General features: G+C 40.7%; 1 protein-coding gene across 2 annotated transcripts; it reads left to right on the top strand.

The window, feature by feature from the left end:
- The first annotated feature begins 10,045 nt into the window (after positions 1-10,045).
- Positions 10,046-17,949, top strand: LOC122010350 (transcription termination factor MTERF8, chloroplastic-like). Of its 2 annotated transcripts, XM_042566849.1 has the most exons (3): positions 10,046-10,309; positions 10,382-11,292; positions 17,646-17,949. In XM_042566849.1, exons 1-2 carry the CDS (start codon positions 10,130-10,132, stop codon positions 11,246-11,248), a joined length of 1,047 nt encoding a protein of 348 aa, XP_042422783.1. In that variant the 5' UTR covers positions 10,046-10,129; the 3' UTR covers positions 11,249-11,292; positions 17,646-17,949. The 2 variants fall into 2 exon arrangements, with proteins under 2 accessions (XP_042422783.1, XP_042422782.1); XM_042566848.1 differs by having other exon boundaries at positions 10,047-11,292.
- The last annotated feature ends 4,242 nt before the right edge of the window (positions 17,950-22,191 follow it).

Raw genomic sequence — 22,191 nt, 5'->3', positions numbered from 1 at the left:
GTCGCCCGTTGTCCGACACGAGCCGATGTGGAATGCCGAACCGACAGATGATGTTTTGCCAGATGAATTTCTTGACCATGTGCTCGGTTATCTTGGCCAATGGCTCAGCCTCTACCCACTTGGAGAAGTAATCTACTGCCACCAATAGAAACTTCCGTTATCTGGTCACCATAGGGAAGGGTCCTACGATGTCCATGCCCCACTGGTTGAACGGGCAAGACACTGTGGACGTTTTCATTTCTTCCGTCGGCTTATATGAGAAACTGTGGTACTTCTGACAGGAAATACACGTTGTGACGGTCCGAGCGGCGTCCTCGTGTAGCGTTGGCCAGAAGTATCCGGCCAGCAGGATCTTCCTAGCCAAAGATCGGCCGCCCGGATGACCTCCGCAAGATCCTTGGTGTACCTCCTGGAGAATGTATTCTGCGTCCTCTGAGCTGACGCATTTTAGCAGCAGTCGGGAGAAAGCCTTGTTGTAAAGCTGATCTCCGATGAGAGTGAACCGGCCGACTCTCCTCCTTAGTAGCTGAGCTTCTTCCCGATCGGACGGTGTGGCCCCTGAGCGCAGAAACTCCATGATGGTTGTTCTCCAATCGCTCGGGAATGTGAGGCCTTCCATCCGGTCTATATGCGCTACCAAGGATACTTGCTCGATTGGTTGCTGGATGACGACCACCGATATCGAGCTTGTGAACTTGGCTAATTCATCTGCCGCCTGGTTCTCCGCTCGGGGTATCTTCTGGACCACTACCTCGGTGAAGCCGGTCTTGAGTTTCTCAAATGCCCCCGCGTACAATCTGAGTCTTGCATTGTTTATCTCAAAAGCACCCATGAGTTGCTGAGCGGCAAGCTGGGAATCCGAGTGGATCACGACCCGACTGACTCCAACATGCCGTGCGGCTTGCAATTTGGCTATGAGGGCTTCGTACTCTGCCTCATTATTTGTTGCCTGATAGTCCAGCCGAATGGACAAATGCATCCGCTCTCCCTGAGGCGAAAGTAGCATGATCCCAATTCCTCTTCCGAGCCGAGTGGACGATCCGTCCACATATATTTTCCACGTAGCTTCGGGCTCGGGTTTTTGTATTTCGGTCATGGAATCTGCCAAGGACTGTGCTTTGATCGCCGAGCGGGATTGGTATTGGATGTCAAATTCGCTTAGCTCCGTCGTCCACTTGATGAGTCGTCCGGATGCTTCAAGGTTCAAGAGTACCCTTGCTAGCGGGCTATTCGTCATCACAATAATGGTGTGTACAAAAAAATAATGACGCAACCTCCGAGCGGCAAGAACCAAGGCGAAAGCCAACTTCTCGAGACCAGTGTAGCGAGACTCAGCATCCTTTAAGATATGGCTTAAAATGTACATTGGCTGCTCCTCGCCGCTCGACCTTACTAATGCTGAGCCAACAGCATGCTCAGTTCAAGATAAATAAATGTGAAACAGCTCACCTACGGCTGGTTTCGCCAACACGGGTAAGGAATTCAGGTAAGTCTTCAATTCATCGAATGCCCGATCGCACTCCTCGTCCCATTGAAACTGTTGGAGTGTATACTGAAAGCCTAAGCTTTGTAAACATTCATTATGAATAAAGAATCACATTTGGTCAAATTGTCTACATTTAGTTGTAGTTGTTCAATTAATTTATACTGTAGATAACATAGTATGTGGTGTCACATGCAGAAGATGATGTTATCAGTACCTTATAAATTATAAACAATAGCTCACTACCAAAATGGAAAGGAACAAACCATTAGAAGGTCGTAGTGTAATTAGGTATCAGTTTATCTTGACTGTATAATTACACTAGTACACTTAGAGTGTATTGAGTAGGACCATTTGAGGTCGTTTCTTTTATACTGATTTTATAAAGAAACAAAGACCTCGGTTATTATGGAAGTGTGTGCTCTTAATCCTGATATAATAACAAGCACATATATTTGATATTTATTTCTTTAATTTATCAATGGGTGAGATTTAGTTCGATGAATCAATAAGCCGGATAAGTTGGGAAATGGTATCACTTATAGTGTGTGTTGTTGATTATAGAAGGAAACTGTGTCCTAGAGATACTAGGTTGAGAATGTCCCCAAGAGGAGCTCAAAAGGATTGTCATGTTAAACCCTGCAGGTGGACTTAGTCCGACATGACGATGAAGTTGAGTGGTACTACTCTTGGAGCTAGATATTAATTAAGTGAGTTGTCAGTAACTTACTTAATTAGTGGACATTTGTTATCTTAAACACAGGGAGACTAACACACTCATAATAAGAAGGAGCCCAAAAATGTAATTTGAGATTGGTGCGGTAGTTCAATAATAATTCTCTAGTGGAATGAATTATTATTGATAAAATTAAGTTGTGTGTTCGGGGCGAACACGGGATGCTTAATTTTATCGGGAGACCAAAACCAATTTCTCCTCTCGGTCCCTATCGTAGCCTCTTAATTATAGAGTACTATACCCACCTATACCCACCTTCTTACCCATCCTATAGGGGGCCGGCCAAGCTAGCTTGGAGACCAAGCTAGGGTCGGCCATGTTTTGGTTCATGGGTGAATTCATGTGGCCGACCCTAGCTTGAACTCAAGCTTAGGTGGTCGACCCTATTAAAATAAAAAGGAATTTTATTTTTTAAATTTTTCTTATGTGGATAACATGATTTAAAAGAGAGTTTAAAAATTTAAATCTTTCCTTTTATAAGATTCTACAAAAGATTAAGAGAAGAGTTAAATTTCTTTCCTTATTTGTAGATTAAAAGTGATCCGGCGGTAAGAATGGGGGGGCCCACCCTCTGAAGGGTCCGAGCGGAGCTAGAGATAACCCATCCATGGGCTTGGGTTTCCGACGCTAAGGCAGGAGGATCGAAGGGCCGAGCGGGTTGCCCGTATCCCGCTCGGCTAGGATCGAAGGGCCGAGCGGGTCGCCCGTTCGACCAAGATAAGGGCGAGGGTACAAAGGTAGCCGAGCGGCCTATTCGCTTGTCTCGGGATCTGGGATGTCAGAGAAGGCATGTCTGATGGTTGGGCCGTACACAAGATTACACGATGGAAGATCTCGCCGTCACATCATGGAAAGGTTGATACAGTAGCAGTATGGCCTCATGGACGTCTTCCTGACAGATCCATGTCTGGGCATGGCCCTTCTGACAGGCCCATACCTGGGCATGGTCAAAAGGAGGTGGTTGCTTTGATTGGCGCGCCCAGGCTTCTTTGAGAGGTCTATATAAGGTCTCCATTTCTTCACCGGAGGTACACGAGTCTTCTACTTAAAAGCCACTTCTTTGCTATTTCCTCGCCTGACTTGAGCGTCGGAGGGCCGTCGCCGGGACACCCCTCCCGGCTCGGTTTTGTTGCAGGTTCGTCGGAGCACTCGAGGATCCAGCAGGGAGCGCCACGTCCCCAGCGTTCGTTGACCCCTGGTTCGGACAGGATCAAAAAGGTTGATTTTAATTTTGATAAAAACTTTCCTTTTAATCATGTTCATAATTTAAAAGAGAGTTTAAAAATTAAATATCTCTTTTATAAAGCTTCTACAAAGATTAAGAAAAGATTAGATATCTTTCCTTATTTGTAGATTGGAAGAGATTTTAATTTTTAAAGATAACTTTCTTTTTATCCACATGTTTAAAAGAAATATTTTAATTTCCTTTTTATTGACCATCATGAAGGGAAAAATTATTAGAGAAATTTTAAAAAATTTTCGGAAACAAATTAGGAAAGTTTTAATTCTTGATTGAATTAAATTTCCTTTGCTTGGTTTAAAGTGGCCGGCCACATTGTTGATGAGAACAAATTATTTTTAATTAAATAAATTTTCCTTATCAATGGTAAAAGAATTAAGGAAATTTTTATTTAAATTTCCTTATTTGCCAAGGCCAAGAATTATAAAAGAGAGGGTAGAGGTGTCTTCATGGCGAACAACTCTATTATTTTTCCTCTCTCTTTTTCTTCCTTGGTGTGGCCGGCCATCCTCTCCTCCTTTCTTCTCTTTGATGGCCGAACCTCATCCTTCTTGTGGAGACTCATATGGTGGCCGGATCAAGTTTAGAGAAGAAGAAGAAGAAGGAGAGAAAGAAAGCTTTGTTTCTAGCATCCCTTGGAGCATGGTGGTGGTGGCTGAACCTCTTCATCCTAGGAGAAGTTTTGATGGCCGAAACTTGTAAGGAAGAAGAAGGTGCTAGGTGGTTCTCATCTCGGAAGATCGTTGCCCACACAACGTCCGAGGTTAGAAGAGGAATACGGTAGAAGATCAAGAGGTTTTTCTACAAGGTATAACTAGTAATTTTTCTTTCCGCATCATACTAGTTATTTATGGAAATAATACCAAATACAAGAGGCTTACGATTCTAGAATTTCGAATATGTTTTTCGATGTTGTGTTCTTTTGTTTTTTCTTTTCCTTGAGATTTGATTGTTTTTTTCGGTTAACCTAAAATTATTTTAGGAAATTAAATATTAGCTTTCTATAAAAGGTTTTGTCTAGTCGGTGGTGGTTGCTCCCATATCCAAGAAGGCCGTGTGCCTCGCCACGTCAGTACTGGGAACCAATTATGGAAATTAATATTTAATGGAATTAATAACTTAAGGTGATTTGGGTCGAACGTGTTAAGTTCCGCAGGAGATCCAAGTCAAAACCTAAAAGAACAAATAGATTAAGTTTTGGATCAAATGTGTTAAGCTCCGCAGGCGATCCAAAATTTAATTTAAAAGAACACATGGTAGCTAGGAAAAGGTTCAGATCTTTGTACAAAATTTTTGTACAGTGGAACCTCTAGGTTTTCCGAGTAGCAACCAACAGAAACTTGGTGACTTTACAGAGAATCTTGAAAAATGGCAAGCTCCGGGCGGCGGTCTTAGGGATGAACCTCGACAACGCCGTTATCCGACCGGTGAGACGCTGCACCTCTCGGAGATTTCTGGGAGGCGGCATGTCCTGCAATGCCTTTATCTTGCTGGGGTTCGCCTCTATGCCCCGCTCGGTCACAATGGAACCCAGGAAGCGCCCGCCTTTTGCTCCGAACAGGCACTTCTAAGGGTTAAGTTTGACGCCATACCTTCTCAATGTTTGGAAGGTCTCCTCCATGTCCGCGTAGAGATCAGTCGCCCGGAAGGACTTGATAAGTATGTCGTCCACGTACACTTCCAAGTTGCGTCCAATCTGCTCCCTGAAGACCTTGTTCATCAGGCGCTGGTAGGTGGCACCTGCGTTCTTCAGCCCGAACGACATTACATTTTAGCAATAGGTGCCATCCGGCGTGACGAAGCTGACCTTCTCTTGGTCTTCTCGGGTGAGCGACACTTGATGGTAGCCTTGGTATGCATTCAGCATGCATATCAGCTCGCACCCGGCCGTGGAGTCCACCAGTTGATCGATCCGGGGCAGGAGGTAAAAGTCCTTCGGGCATGCCTTGTTCAAGTCCCGGAAGTCGATGCAGACTCTCCACTTGTTGCCCGGCTTGGAGACCAGAACCATATTGGCAAGCCAACTCGGGAATTATACTTCCCTTATGTGGCTGGCCTCTAGAAGTTTTTCGACCTCCGCCCGGATGATTACATTCTGCTCCGCGCTGAAGTCCCTCTTCCTTTGCTTCACCAGCTGAGCATCCGGTCTGACGTGAAGTTCATGCTGCGCTACACTTGGCGAGACCCCTGGCAGCTTATGGGTCGACCAAGCGAAGACGTCGCAGTTTCGCTGTAGGCATTTGACCAACTTCTCCTTCTGCTTCTCTTCCAGATCGGATGTTATGAAGGTGGTGGCCTCCGGTCGAGAAGGGTCAATCTGCACCTCCTCCTTTTCTTTATAAACCAAAGAAGGTGGTTTTTTAGTAATAGCATTTACCTCGACTCGCAGCATTTTCCGCGCGGACTTGGATTCGGCTCGAACCATCTCCACATAGCATCTCCGAGCCGCCAGTTGGTCTCCCCGCACCTCCCCCACTTGATCTTCCACCGGGAACTTAATCTTCTGGCAGAAGGTAGAGACGACTGCCCGGAACTCGTTGAGCGCCAGTCATCCCAAGATAACGTTGTATGCAGAAGGAGCATCAACCACGATGAAGGTGGTGGTCCTCGTCCTTCTAAGCGGCTCCTCGCCCAACGAGATAGCTAGCCGGACTTGGCCGACCGGAAAGACTTCATTCCCCGTGAAACCGTAGAGGGGGGTCGTCATTGGCAGTAGTTCAGCTCGGTCGATTTGCAATTGGTCAAAGGCCTTCTTGAATATTATGTTGACTGAGCTGCCTGTGTCAATGAAAATACGATGAATAGTATAGTTGGCGATTACCGCTCGAATGATCAGGGCGTCATCATGAGGGACTTCAACTTCTTGGAGGTCCCTGGGCTCGAAGCTGATCTCGGGTCCGCTCGCCCTTTCTTGGCTGCAGCCGACCTCGTGGATCCTCAGCTGCCTTGCGTGTGCCTTTCGGGCTCTATTGGAATCTCTGCCGGTCGGGCCTCCGACGATAATGTTGATCTCTCCCCGAGATGCGTTGCCCCTATTTTCCTCCTCCCGAACGGACGGTTGAGGGCGTTCGTGCGATTCCCGATGTTGAGCTCCGGGCTGCTAACGATAATGCCGCTCGGGGGATCTCCTTTCTATCCTTTGAACGGGGCTCCGTTGTCGATGTTGCCGGTCTGGTGAAGGCGATCGACGGCGGTAGCTCCTCGGTGCGGGATGAGCGATGGGGGGCAGGCTCTGACAGTCGCGGGTATTGTGAGTGGCCGACTGATGGAGTGAACAAAATATCGGGGTCCATACCTTCCCCTTGTGCTTGGGCCGATCAGCCGCGACTTGCTGGACGGCGTGCGACCGAGTGTGCTGATGAGGACGGGCGGCTTCGGCTCGCGGTCCTCTGGGTGGCTGGTGACTGATGGGTTGCTTCCGCTCGGCGGGAGCTGGCTGGTCACTCTGGGCTTCTTTTCTTCTCGCCGCCTGGGCTTCCTCCACATTGATGTATTCGTTGGCTTTATGCAGTATGTGGTCGTAGTCCCGGGGCGGCTTCCGGATGAGAGAGCGGAAGAAGTCACCATCCACGAGCCCTTGCGTGAACGCATTCACCATTGTTTCCGAGGTGACCGTTGGAATGTCCATGGCCACCTGGTTGAAGCGCTGAATGTACGCTCGGAGCGGCTCCCTCGCGCCTTGCTTGATGGCAAACAGGCTGACGCTTGTCTTCTAGTCGCGCCTGTTGCTTGCAAAATGATGGAGGAACGCCGTTCGGAATTTCTTGAAACTTGTGATGGAGCCGTCCGGTAGTCTTCGAAACCATCGATGCGCCGATCCTGAAGCGTGGTGAGGAACACTCAGCATTTCACACCATCTGTGTACTGATGCAGAGTGGCGGTGCTATCGAACTTACCCAAGTGGTCGTCTGGGTCGGTTGTCCCGTTGTACTCCCCGATCGCATGGGCACATAATGCCTCGGCAGTGGATCGCGAAGAATGGCATCTGAGAACTGCCGGTTGGTCCGCTCGGGAGACGCGTCCGATCGGGGCGCCTTTCCTTTTCTGACGTTCCGGATGGGTGCTTCATCCGATGAAGATCCCTTGTCTTGGTTAGCTTGTGCTACCTCCGAGGGCGTCTGGAACAGAGCCCGATGAAAAGGTATCGGGGCGGGCGGCACCCCCATCTGAGTGCCGGTCGACCCCTTGTTTTGCCCCCATATTGAGAGTTGCTCCTGCCTGTCTTCGGGTGGCGCTCGGCCCCCCGAGGCTGATGTCGCCTGTTGCGCTGCCCGCTCAGCCTGAGCTTTCTGTTGCTGCTCCACGATTTTTGCAGCTCGCGCTTGGACGAGTGCTTCGAGCTCCTCGGGAGAGAGCGTTACCAGAAGTTGACGTCCAGCTTCTTCCATCTCCTTGGCTCGGATTCAGGTGTGTTCCCACAGACGGCGCCAATTTGATCCTGTCCGAGCACTGAGTCGACGGACGCTGGGGACGTGGCACGCTCCGCTGTCTCCGACTGGTGGTGTAGCTTTCCGGCGAACCTGCAAAGAAGCCGAGCCGGGAGGGGTTTTCCGACGACGACCCTCCGATGCTCAAGTCAGGCAACGAGAGAGGCAGCGTAATGTGGCTACAATAAAGAGTTGCGCATACCTTAGTCGACGTCTGGGGTCCTTATATAGGACCCCGGGGAAGCGCGAGCACGCTTCCCGACGCGTGCACGCTTCCCCAAGCATACCTTAACGAGCCTATGCCAGAAAAGTACCTCTGGCGCCATTCCGCAATCGTCCGAGCATATCCCGGATATGACGGTGGAAGCTTTTACCGTATGATCCTGTGTACAGCTCAGTCGCCAACTCTGCTGCTTGTCAGCGGCAGGTGTCTCGAGGATGATGTTATCCCCTGTCTCCTTTGTCCTCTTGCGTTCTCTGTCTGTTCCAGGGCCATTCTCTGTCTGCATCGGTCATATGCTCGGATGAGACTGCTCCTGCCTGTGTTGCCTTGTGCACCGGACGAACGGACATCCCGCTCGACCTTGAAACCCTTTTTACCTATGAGCATCGGAAACCCGACCCCCAGTCGGGTTGTCTTTCTTCGGTTCGGGGGATTCACGGCTGGTCGGCCTGCGGTGCCCGATCGATCGGCCTGCTTCGTCCGGTCGGCCGGTCTCCAAGTTGAATCTCCAGACCTTGGACCTCCACGTGCCGTTGACCTTCCGCCAGTGAGGGTCCCCCGTCTTTATCACCGGATCAAAAAGCTTTGGTAGAATTTTAATCATTAGAGATGCCTTTAGTGATGATAAATTTAATGGCATTTAAAATCTTGGAAATTGTTAGAGTATCCATATGGTAGCTAAAATTTTTTTTCATCAAATACTCTAATCATTTCTTAAATTATGTATTTATGAATAATACTTCTTTAAATTTAATGAATGGATTTCATTCCCTAAATATTATAGAGGAGAGAGAAGAAATAAGGAAGCTAATATATGATATATTGAAAAATGAATATCTAAATTTAATAAAATATTTTTTTACCTTAAATTATGTATTTTGGATAAAAAAAATTAATATAAATGCTCTTAAACTAAAACTGGACTCCATCCATCCTTCAGGATGTCTAGATTTAATAGCAAAGGATCTGATTAAGGACATCTCCAATGCTTTTGTAATAAAGGATGTTTCTTTTTGTATCCCACCACAACAGGAAGAAACAGATAAGGGCATCTCTAATACCAGGTTCCTAAGAGGTTTATAAAATTAAAATCAGTTAATAAAAAAGCTTGAACTATTATAGAAATGAGATTTAAGGTTTATGATTTAAGAGCAGTAAGTAAAAATTTAAATTTATTTATTTTTCTTAAAATTAATGTAATATCCATGAAACTATGTAACTACATATTATGAATTGGATCATAGAAAATCTTATTTAGAGTTCTAACCATTAAAGATATTTTAATAAATTTTTATAATATTAATGTGATATATTAAAATTATAAAAAAAGTTCATTTAGGGCTCGAGATGCCCTAAGAAGCTAGGTTTGAAAAATCGAATCCAACTTTTTAATTTTCACAGAAAAGAGAAACCTAAAAAATCTCCATTGAAAATGCCCATACAATCTATACCATCTTGCATACTGTTCATTATTGTAAAAGTATTATGCAAGGTTGAGTTTATCATTTTTTACTGCAATTATTAACTCTGAATAGTTTGGACATGTATCTTGTTATTATTGTCTCTCTTTCAAAATTCACTGGGATTAAAAATATATTCAAGTGGAAGATCACATCATTTTAAAAATCGTCGGCTAAAAAAATAATATAAACAGTCAGGAGAACCGATATATTTTTGAAGACAACAAGCTTCTGGTATCTCAATCATCCATAAATCAAACAAAAAAAATGATTAGGTTGGATGATCGGTCTGATTTTATTAAAAAATTTTATCGATCATTAAAATAAATGGAGAAGTTCTTACAGGGCAGCCCAAGTTCAATATTATTTAATTACGTATCCCATTTATCCACAAATCAAACAAAGATGCTCTTTGGGAATCCATCTGGATTTTGATTTCCAGTTTGTGGGCAGATGTAAGAAAATGGAAACATACAGGGGGCAAATGTGAAGTTGTCCCCGAAGCGGGTTTCAAGTAGGGTTTTACAGTTTGCTCTCTGGTCGGACGGCGCGCCGACGCGATGCTTCGCTCCCTAGTCCGCTGCCATGCGCTCCCTCCGTCGACGCAACTCCGTCGCGTCCTCTTCTTCTCCACCGGAACTTCCGTCTCCTCCTCAGGCGTCACTGCTTCTCCCGATCCCCACTTCATCGTCGAATACCTCATGAATTCATGCGGGTTCTCCGCCGACGATGCTTCCAAGGTTTCTAAGTTTTGCCCTCGTATTAAGTCCACAGAGAAGGCTGACGCCGTTCTTGGATTCTTCAAATCTCAGGGCCTTGATGGTGCTAATCTGAGAAGGATAATAGCTTGGAAACCAGGATTGCTCGGCTGGGATGTGGAGACGAACCTTGCTCCAAAGTTTAAAATTTTGCGCGACATGGGATTATCTGGGTCCGACATCATCGATGTCATTCGGCGGCACCCTATCGTTATTGTCTCCAACAGCAAGATCCCGCTTCTCCTCCGATTTAAGGTTTGGGAAAGTTTATTGGGATCAAAGGAGATCCTCCTCAAGAATCTCCGGAGGTGTGGATGGTTTTTTAGCAGCAACATTGAGAATGTAGTGCGCCCCAACATGAACTTCTTACGGGATGAATGTGGTATTCCTCAAGACCGGATTTCCCTTGTCATTAAAAGGCACCCCAGCTTCATCGCGCAGAATCCTGAATCCCTCCGGGCTTTGGTAGATAGAGCTGAGGGGATTGGAATTCCCCGTGAATCTAAAATGTTCCTTTGGATTCTTGATGTGCTGCACGGGGTCAGCAGGGAAAAATTTGAGGCCCATGTAAAGATCATGAACAGCTTTGGTTGGTCGAACTCGGATTTTGTTTCTGTAGTCAAGAAGCATCCAACTTTTTTATGTCTTTCAACAGAGGTATTGCAGAGAAAGATGGAATTTTTAGTTAAGGATGTTGGAATGGCACCTTTAGACATTGCTAAGAAGGCAGTGGTTTTACGATTAGGTTTGGAAAAGAGGTTAATTCCTCGATTTCATGTGATGGAGATTTTAAAATCTGAAGGGTTATGGACTTCACAGATGATGTTATCTACGTTTTTCTCATCGCCAGGACCAAAATTTTTGCAGAAGTATGTACTCCCTTATAAAGATAAATTACCCAAACTGCTTGAAGTCTTGTGAATTGTAGCTGAGTTTGAGAGGAATATCCAGCAGGGGTTTATTTGGTATGATTTTTTTCTTAGATAACTCGTTCTAGTTTCTGATATGCTTTACTTATTATTTTCCTTGTTTGCCAATTATAAATGTAATTGCTAATACAGACATGAGGATACTAGTTTTTTTTTTTCCAAATTTATTTTCTAGTACCTCATTGACTTACAAAGCACCTATTTTAGGAAGTTGTCAGTTGAATTCCTTGCAAGGTAGAAGAGACTGTGCTTTAAATTTTTTTGAAAAAAAGCAATTTTTTACCCTGTTTTCTTTCAGCAAAGTTTGATTCATGTTGTGTGGTACAGTGACATCTGCCAAGGTTAATAAGAAATCACTTTCCTTCTACTTAACCTATCTCATCTCTTAATATTGTTGAAAGCGGAAGGAGAATAGCGTTCTAGTTAGAAGCTTCTTTGTTGAGCTTCATTGAAAATGTCACTCTTATTATGTGGATAGAGTCTGACACCTACTTAAATTTCCTTTTTGTTAACAAATTCATTGAAAATTACAGTCTATTTCTGAATGCTGTCAATTACAAATTCTTACATATATGTGAAACACTGTTTGCCTGAGATTTTTCTTGTATAGTAATTTGAATTGTAAAGTATGATAAATGTAGATTAGTGGATTCATGAGAACTTGATGTGCGAGGAGTATACAGACCAAAAAGAGCTTATTTATTATTATTATTCAAAATTATCTAAAGATCTTATACTATAAATATAAAGAAGCTCAGGCAATCACCAAGGCAGCTTTGGTTGTTGACTTAATCTCATACTTAACAGCCGCCCCTTTGATCTGTTTTACCTCTTATTGCTTAATTTTCAAATAAGTATCTCATTATACCCTTTATTGCTTTAATTCTTTAATTCTTATTGCTTAAGCATATATTTAGTAATTTCTACAACTATATAGTAGTAGCTTCTACGACTATATAGTAGTAGTTTGTACATTTATTTAAAAGTAATTTTGACCAATTTAGAATGATTTTAATAAAGTTTGAACGATTTCAATTAGGTTAGTAAAGATTATTTTGAAATAATAATGCTCAAGGTTTAGGATTTTACACAAGATTTTAAGGTTTAGAATTTAGGATTTAGCTATTACTGTGTAGCAAACTAGCAATTAAAATTTAAGTAGCTAATACAACTATTTTAAAATGATTTTGATCAATTTAAAATGATCTTGATGAAGTTTAAATAATTTTGATCAAGTTTGTAAATACTATTTTGATATAATAGTACTTTGTGTATAAGTAATTTTGATTAAAATGAAATAATATATTTTTCACATTGTAGCAACTATTAGGTAGCTATTATATATTGTAGTAGTTACTCAATAGTTGCTAAAATATATTTTGGGTATAAAATATTTATAGAACGCTCTTTTGTGTTTTTTTGAAAAAAGATATTCTTTTAAAGATTTGTACAATTTGCTCTTTTCATTTTTATCTAAATAATAGATTGTGTAAATCAAAAGTTATTATATTATCTTAAAGAGAAAAGTAATCTTGACAATAATTTCAGGACCACTTATTTGAAGAAAATGTGTCAATGCTTACATTAAATCAAAGGTTATAGTACCTAAAGAGAGGTATTTGGTTACTAGCAATTAAGTTAGTGGTGATGACCAAAATGAGGCGAGTTGATCAACTTGATCGAGATACAATCCCCTTGGGCAATGGTGCAGAGCGACAAGGTGTTTAGTGGGGTTACTCAAGCATCCATGATTCAATCTCATGTTAAATATGTGAATGGAGAAGAGGTGGAAGAAGAGAGAAGTTCCATTGTAAATGGGACTTTAGCCCCACATTGGGAGCTTCAAGGCTTATTGGTTGGTTTATATTGATTCACATGTATTGAGGATGTGAACAAATGTATGGGGAGAGGCTCTCTCTCACGCGTGGGTGCGCGGGAGAGAGGGGGGTGCAAATCCAGAGTCCGGATTGCATTGAACCATGTTGATTCGTGTGCGGGCACGACCTGCGCGCGCTGAATGTCGGACCGGTCGAGGCAAAATTCACCCAAGTGGAACAACTAACGTTTTGCCACGTAAACCTTTTGCTGCTGTGTAACGGATGCATTAAGTTTGAGATCAATGCAGAATCTAAACGTTCGAGTAATAATTAGTGAAACAGTAGACGTTTCACTGCTCGGCTAGTAATGGTCATTAATCGACCATTAACGCTGCCGTTGATCTGAGCTTCTATATAAGGAGTCCCGCTCGGCCGATCCACCCTCTGCTTGGCCGACCTGCCCGTTCGACTAATTCGCCCGCTCGGCCGATCCGCCCTCCTCTTAGTTGATCTGCACTCTGCGTGGTCGACCTGCCCGCTCGGCCGATCTGCCCTCCTCTTGGCCGACCCGTCCTCTTAGCCGATCCGCCCACTCGGCAACATAGATTTGTTGCTTGGCCGATCTGCCTTCTGCTTGGCTGACCTGCCCTATCGGTCGATCCGCCCGCTCGGCAACACAGACTAGCGGCTCAGCCGATCTTCTTGCTCGGCAATTCTTCGGCTCGTAGCAAAAATCAGCCCTTGCTGGCAGCCTGAGATTATCCGCTCAGGTTATCTCGACTGTAAGTTGAATTTAATTCGGAGCAGTTTAAATTCAGCTAATACCTTGTATATCTCCGGTAACAGATTGTGTGTATCCAATATCTCAGTTACTGCGCATTGCAAGATATTCTTCTCTAGTGAGATAGAAAAGTTCGAAAGTTGCTTGTTAAGCAAGGAGTTGTGCACGCTTTTGGATTTGCTTGGTGGGTGGTTTGCTAGGACAAGTCATCCACCTTCAGGATTAGTTGGATCGCAATAGCCAAACTCCTAGATTATTAAAATAATGTGAAACTATTGTACACCCAGTAGTTTCTTTCGATATTCATTGTAAATTACTCCCGTAGTGTAATAAACTCGGCACAAAACCAACTGTTAGGTGAGAAGCTATTGTGCTTTCGAATTTACCTGGTGGGTAGGAAGAAGATCATCTACTTCTAGGACTAGTAGGGTTGAAGGCCTCCATATCTAGATGAAAAAAAAATCACAATTTCTTATAGGACACTCTTAAAATTGTTGAATTCTCAAAATGGACACTTAAATTTCATATTGCCCAAAGGGCCATGGGCGGAGCACGGGCCTACTGTGCCCAATCTAGGCCCGGACAAAGTATATATTTACATACATATTATTACATAGTTCTAATTAAACTTTGTCCCGCACACACCTTGCTCTCGCTTTGCCCTTCGCACACTCTCAGGCCTCCGCACACCCTCTGGCCTCCGCAGTCCACACTCCACAACAAATTACGTGCCTACTTCCTCTGCAGCAAGGAAGCTCAGTCAAAGCCTCAAAGGTAACCCTAATTCCCTAAACCTTCTTTTCCTTGTTCCGAAAAAGATGCGACGCTGGCCTCTTTATTCTTTTGAAATTTACTTTCAATTTGGAATTAATGGCTAAATCTTGATTATAGATGTTTGATCTGTGGCCTTGTTGTGATTTGTGAATTGGAGTCGGCCGCTGCCCCACCAGGCAACGACGTTGCGACCTGTGAAGTGAAGAACTTCAACTTTGGCACTATTATTGGGCCTGCTTCGAAATTGGACCGAGGGGCGTGCCCTCCACAACATGCTTGTCGACGGTAGTCACAATTTACCAACATCAAACCAATATCCTAGCTCTGCCCCTGCAAAGAGCACACTTATTTTCGATTATACCCCCTCAAGTCTTTCAACCTTTAAAAAATTGTTTTTTTTTATATTTAAACTGTACCAAACAAAAAAAAAATTATAGTTTCATACAAAAGTGATTGTAGCCTTAAAAAAGTCTTCTTTTTTTTAAAAAAAAATGTCATTAATTCATGATTATCTCCTAAATGTATAAATATTTTTTAAAAAATTTAAAATTTTAATCAAAATTAAAAATAATTTATAATAAAAAAGTTTAATAAAAAATTATAAAAATTAAAGGAACTTTAATAAAAGTAAAAAATATTTATTTTATCTTTTTAAAAATATCTAATTACATGAGAAAAAATGGAATAAAATTTTAAAAATTAAAATTTAAAATTTAAAAAATAAATTACCTTGTGTTGATTTCTTGAAACTAGCATCATCTTAGTGTTGATTTCTTGAAACCAGTATCACCTTGGTGCTGATTGCAAGAAATCAACAACCCTGTAGCAATACGATTCAAAGACTTTGAGACAGCTAGCACGGACTCATAAATTCTTGTATGAGTCTCTGAAATAAGATTTCATAGCATAAATTCCTTTCTTGATACTATCCTCTTCCAAGACATGTTAGTTTTTTAGAAATTCAAAACCTCTATGTCCATCAATAGGCTTCAGTCAAAATTCATTGATGAATCTAGCAAGATCTGATTGGACTCATTCCAAGTTTAATATGTGTCTATAGTATCCCAGAGTACTATGTCATGAGTTATTAGCTTGAAGACATTCTTAGTAGTGCTCAAAAGGTTTTTAAAATTTCAAGCTTTGAGGCAACTGGCACAAAACCATAAGTTCTTGTAGGGGTTGCAAAACTATGATTCCACACCACAAATACCTTCCCAATATTACCCTCTTCCTACATGTCAATTTTTTAGAAATTCAAATTTGATAGGTCTAGGTTTCGGTCAAACTCATTGATAGAGCTAACAAACTTTGATTAGATCCATTCCAAGTTTAGTAGGTTTTTGCAGTGCCTTGGAGTCCAAATGTGCCCTAAGTTTTTAGTTTGAAGCATTCAAGCAATACTTAAAAAGTTTTTAAAATTTCAGACTCTTGAGGCAACTTGCATAGATCCATAAATTTTTGTAGGGATCTCAGAACTAGAATTCCTCACCATTAATACATTTCCTACACTACCCTCTTCCAATACAATTATTCCACCATCGGATTGAATTTTACAAGCAAACCGTCTTCAAAGGAAAAATGGAGGGGGAGCGGTCTTGATTTCAACTGCAATAATTTCACTATTGGATTGGATTTACAACTGAACTATCTCCAACTAGCTAGAAGAATCTTCATGGCGATGATGATGCAGGGAGCGATAATGCTCTACTTGAATCATTCAACCTTTGGAGTGGACGCACCGTCTCCAACCACATGAAGAACTTTAGTGGAGACGATGGAGGCAGCGACACTTAATTATGTTGATCAAATGAAGAAAGTTCTCATTTCTACTCAGACCATCCCACTCCCAGCCTAGATGCTATTATTGAAACACCTTCAATCGCCAGAAATTCTGCTCATTTCTTTTCTTTATCTTTTGTTTGTGTTTGCTTTGCTTTCTTGCTTTGCACTTTGATTGGTCTTGTCTGCACTTTGTGTTGTTTTTGTCTGCATTTCCCTGTCGTTCCTTCATAATGCTGGAGAATTGTAAAAGATTTTTAAGTTTGATTGTCGAGTTTTGGATTCCATGACATGATTGGATCTTTGTTTGCATGTTGTCGGTTAGTGTGGTGATGGATTTCTATCTTAATAGATTAAGTTTAATAGTTTATATTTATCGAGTGAGGATTTTAGTCACTTATTCTTTATCTTCGTGTCTATAAGTTACACTCATAATATTTGTTATTCTAAAACTTACTTTTAGTTTATTTCCTTGCTTAGTTACTAGTTGAATAATCCACCTACCTCGTTCTAGTTTCTGATATGCTTTACTTAATTACTTTCCTTGTTGGCCAATTATAAATGTAATTGCTAATACAGACATAAGGATACTAGTTTTTTTTTTCCAAATTACTTATCTAGTACCTGATTGACTTGCAAGGCACCTATTTTAGGAAGTTTCAGTTGAATTCCTTGCAAAGTAGAAGAAACTGTATTTTAAAATTTTTAAAAAGTGTTTTTTTTGTTTGTTTTCTTTCAACAAAGTTTTGGTTGACAGTGACGTCTGCCAATGTCACTTAGAAATCATTTTCCTTCGATTAAACCTATCTCATCTCTTAATAGCTGATGGAGAATAGCATGCTAGTTAGAAGCTTCTTTGTTGAGCTTCATTGAAAATGCCACTCTTATTAGGTGGATAGAGCCTATCACCTACTTAAATTTCCTTGTTTGTTAACACAAAAATTACAGTCTATTTCTGAATGTTGTCAATTACAAATTCTTACATGTATGTTTGCCTGAGATTCTTCTTGTATAGTTATTTGAATTGTATAAATATAGATTAGTGGATCAATGAGAACTGCAAGTGATATATCTAACAAATGAACACCTAGGATTATCCGGTGAAGCATCAATTTAATTTGGTTTAAATTGTATAAAATGGAATTTAATCACAAATGTACAATTTTTTTAATGTAAAATAGAAGAATAAATTTTTGATTCAATTGGATTATCCATTTTGAACTGAATGATTCCCGCAGGTGCTTACTGCTGCAATGGCATGCATAGCTGCTATTGCTTTTCTTTGATAACCCAGTGGGATACTGCTGCAATGGGACACCTGTATTCCAATGATCACCCACATTTCAAGTGTAGCTCTATGGATCCTAGCATCCTTCTCAGAATGTGGAGACAACCCCTTCTCCAAAGTTCCAATCATCCTGCAATACAGGGCTTTTGATAGATTGAGTTCAGATGGTATAAATGAATCAAATCACTCATGAGCTATTTGAATCTCGATTCGATAAAAGTTCGTTTGAGCTCTTTTAATGAGGCTCGTTAAAATAGATAAATTAAGCTCAAGTTTCATAATATTAGGCTCGTTAGCTCGTGAACATGTTTGTTAAGTTAATGAATCAACTTTTAAATAAAAATAATAATATTTTTTGGAATTAAATTTATAGATTTTACATTCTACTTATGAAATATATTGATAAATATATTAAATTTATTATTAAATAAAATTATAAATTTTAATAAGAATATTATAATTTTTTCTTAATATATAATTTAAGTTTTAATGAATATTTACATTTATAATTTATATTTATTAAACTCGTTTAAGTTTGATAAAAGTTTGAATAAGTTCATGAGTCATGAATATATTCGTTAAATAAAGTTCGAGTTTGACTCGATTATAAATAAGTCAAACTCAAACATTCAAGGGTACGTTTGGTTCAAGTTATCGTATATAACCTTGGTTATGTGATTACTTGATAATCACATAACCAATGTTATGAGCGAATAAAACATAATCTTAATCTTGTTTGGTTCAACTAGGTAATGATATAATCTAACTTGACATTTACTATATTAACCCTTGTTTAATTATATGATTAATTTTGTAGAATAAATTAAATTAAATTAAATTAAATTAAATTAATAATTATTATTATTATATTAATGAATAAGTTGATAATATATATAATAAATAAATAAAATTGATTTATAAATTTTAAATTTTAAAATAAATTTATATTTTTTTAAAATATAATTAGATATGTAATTAACTTATTATATATATTTTAAATTTATATATATTTAGATATGTGATTAAAATTTTTAATTATTTTAATAGATTTTATTTTCCCTAGAGTTCCGCCCCAATTTTTTTCGCCGACACCTTCTCCCCAAGTCGTCGGTGCGCCTCTGCCCGTCCCCCCTTCCTGCGCTTCACCCTCCACAGCTCCTCTAGCGCCGCCTTCCACTTCTCCTTCCCCATCTTCCTGCACTTCAACCTCCACAGCTCCTCTGGCGCCTCCATCCACCTCTCCTTCCCCTTCTCCGACAGCCACCCCTCGCGCCCTCCGTCGCGCGTCGCTCGGTTCACCACCAACACTAGCACCGAGTTCAGGTAGTATCCCAGCGCCAGTGAAGCCCACAACAGTGACGTCGCCAGCGACCGCATCGTCGTCGGCGCCTCGCTGAAGAAGAACTCCAGCTGCCCAGCCAGCGTGAACAAGTCCGCCGAGCCCAGGAACAGTTATTGGAACGCCACCCAGAAGAATGTGATCGGCAGCGGGCCCTCAGACACCTCCCCCACCTGCCTCGCCACGCGCTTCCGCTTCGCCTCCACCACCGCCGCCATCGCCATCGCTACTACCGAGAGCACCAGCTCGAACCCCGATCCTCTACAGGTGCGTGATGCCTGTCTCGTTCCCCGTCGTGCGACGCGCGAGGGGCACGATCGCGTGGTCGTATAGCGGCGCGATGGCCATGATGAAGACGACGGGGAAGACCGGCAGCGACGCCGGCGGGATCGTGAGCCTGCCTACGCGCGTGTCCATCGTCTCTGCCTGTTGCACCGAGAAGGTCGAGAGCTGCGCGAGGCCGCAGTTGAACATGATGGTCGATGTGAAGATAGGAAGAAGCTTTCATCACCACCTTGACGTCCTCCACTTCCTGCCATGAGCAGGAGAGCGAGCGGTGGAACGACAGAAAACCTGCTCTTGCTTATCTCCTGCTCTTTGAAGGGTATTTTTGGAAAAAAAATATTGATAACCTTGGAATCGCAGAAAACCTTAGGGGGCGTTTGGTTTGCGTTTTCCACGCTGTTTCTGTTTTCATTTTCTAAGAAAATGGAAAACGCGTTTGGTTTGTATTTTCCACGTTCATTTTTAAGAAAATGAGAGAGCGTTTTCTAAGAAAACGAAAAACGCGGAAAAGTCATTTTCTAAAAAACGAAAAACATGCGTTTTTCAGAAAATGAAAATGAAAATGAAAATGAAAATGAGCCAAACCAAACGCACCCTAAGATTTCCAAGGTTTTCTGATTCCTGGTTCTATTCCCTAATTGCTGATGTGGCGAGAATATTGCATTACCATGTATCACCAATTACTTAAACCAAAAAAGGTTATCGTTGATAACCAACTAAGGTTATCAGTGATAACCCCGAACCAAACACGTCCCAAGAGTTCAGTTCGATTACACCCTTATTCCTCGACATCATGACATCCCGTAATAAACCTTAACTCCACAAGATTTAAGTAAGAAGTAAGCAGAAATAAATCCGGAGTTTGAAGGATAAACCAACACTATGGAAGGCACAAAGAACATTGGTCAAAATCTAAGTACGATGACAAACTACTTTTTCTTCAAGCAAATGGAACGTAGCTTTGGGCAACTAGTTATGGTGGCTTAATAATATGTGGCATATACACGCAAGCGGCCGCTACAAAAAGATGAACTTTTCTTACTTGACAAATCTCTTAGTCCAGTCGGCTGCTATCATGTCATGCTTAGCTCGATCTGTCAAATATAATTGAGCAATGCTTGAGCTGCGGGGAGTATCTGCAAGAACGATGGAGGGGAAAAACAGCATAGGAAGAGGGAAAACAAATACGGTTCCACGTCTAATTGAACAATTAACGAAGTAGAGAAAAAGATGTACACATATAGGGGTCAGGATTAGAGCATCTTCAAGGCTTGTGAAGAGATTTGTGAAATGGAAAAATTGAATAAAAATTTTTTAAACATTGTAGGTATAACGTTTGAAGTTTATAGTTTAAGCGTAATAGCAAAATTTTAAAATTTTTTTTTTAAATTGATGTAATATGTATGTAATTATGTTATGAATTGGACCACATAAAAAATCTTTTAGAGCTTTAACTATTGGAGGTATTTTAATAGATTTTTAAAATATTGATATGACATGATGTAGCATATTGGAATTATCAAAAAAGCTTTAGTAGAATTTTAATCATTAGAGATGCCTTTAGTGATGATAGCTTTAATGGCATTTAAAACTTGGAAATTGTTAGAGTATCCATATCAGTTATCTTATTTAAAAATTTTATTTTAAATTTTGGATAGAGTAGTTAAAATTTTTTTCATCAAATACTCTATTCATTTCTTAAATTATGCATTTATGAATAATATTTCTCTAAATTTAGTGAATGAATTTCATTCCTTAAATAATATAGAGGAGAGAAGAAATAGGGAAGCTGATGTATTGAAAAATGAATATCTAAATTTTATAAAATATTTTTTTACCTTAAATTATGTATTTTGGATAAAAAAAATTAATATAAATGCACTTAAACTAAAACTGGACTCCATCCATCTTTCAGGATGTCTAGATTTAATAGCAAAGGATCTGATTAAGGACATCTCTAATGCTTTTGCAATAAAGGATGTTTCTTTTTTATCCCACCACAATAGGAAGAAAGAGATAAGGGCATCTCTAATACTAGGTTCCTAAGAGGTTTATAAAATTAAAATCGGTTAATAAAAAAGCTTGAACTATTATAGGAATAAGATTTAAGGTTTATGATTTAAGAACAGTAAGTAAAAGTTTAAATTTATTTAATTTTCTTAAAATTAATGTGATATGTATGGAGTTATGCAACTATATATTACGAATTGGATCATAGAAAATCATATTTAGAGCTCTAACCATTAGAGATATTTTAATAAATTTTTATAATATTAATATGATATATTAAAATTATAAAAAAAAAGTTCATTTAGGGCTCGAGATGCCCTAAGAAGCTAGGTTTAAAATATCGAATCCAACTTTTTAATTTTCACAGAAAAGAGAAACATAAGGGGGCGTTTGGTACGCGCGTTTTCCATTTTCATTTTCTGAAAAACGCGCGTTTTCTGGAAAATGGTGTTTGGTTTGCGTTTTCCGCGCGCGTTTTCTAAAAAATTGGCTATCGTTTTCTAGAAAAACAGAGAATGACAAAAAGTCATCTTCTGTTTTCTAGAAAACGCGCGTTTTCCAGAAAATGAAAACGGTGCAAACTAAACACACCCTTATTAACTCTGAATAGTTTGGAGATGTATCTTGTTATTATGTCTCTCTTTCAAAATTCACTGGGATTAAAAATATATTCAAGTGGAAGATCACATCATTTTAAAAATCGTCGGCTAAAAAAATAATATAAACACTCAGGAGAACCGATATATTTTTGAAGACAACAAGCTTCTGGTATCTCAATCATCCATAAATCAAACAAAAAAAAATGATTAGGTTGGGTGATCGGTCTGATTCTATTAAAAAATTTTATCGATGATTAAGATAA

The sequence above is a fragment of the Zingiber officinale genome, chromosome 8A (assembly GCF_018446385.1).
Source record: "Zingiber officinale cultivar Zhangliang chromosome 8A, Zo_v1.1, whole genome shotgun sequence".
Classification (NCBI taxonomy): domain Eukaryota; kingdom Viridiplantae; phylum Streptophyta; class Magnoliopsida; order Zingiberales; family Zingiberaceae; genus Zingiber; species Zingiber officinale.
Note: the sequence above shows the minus strand (reverse complement) of the source record. Positions and strands in the feature narration are given on the sequence as shown.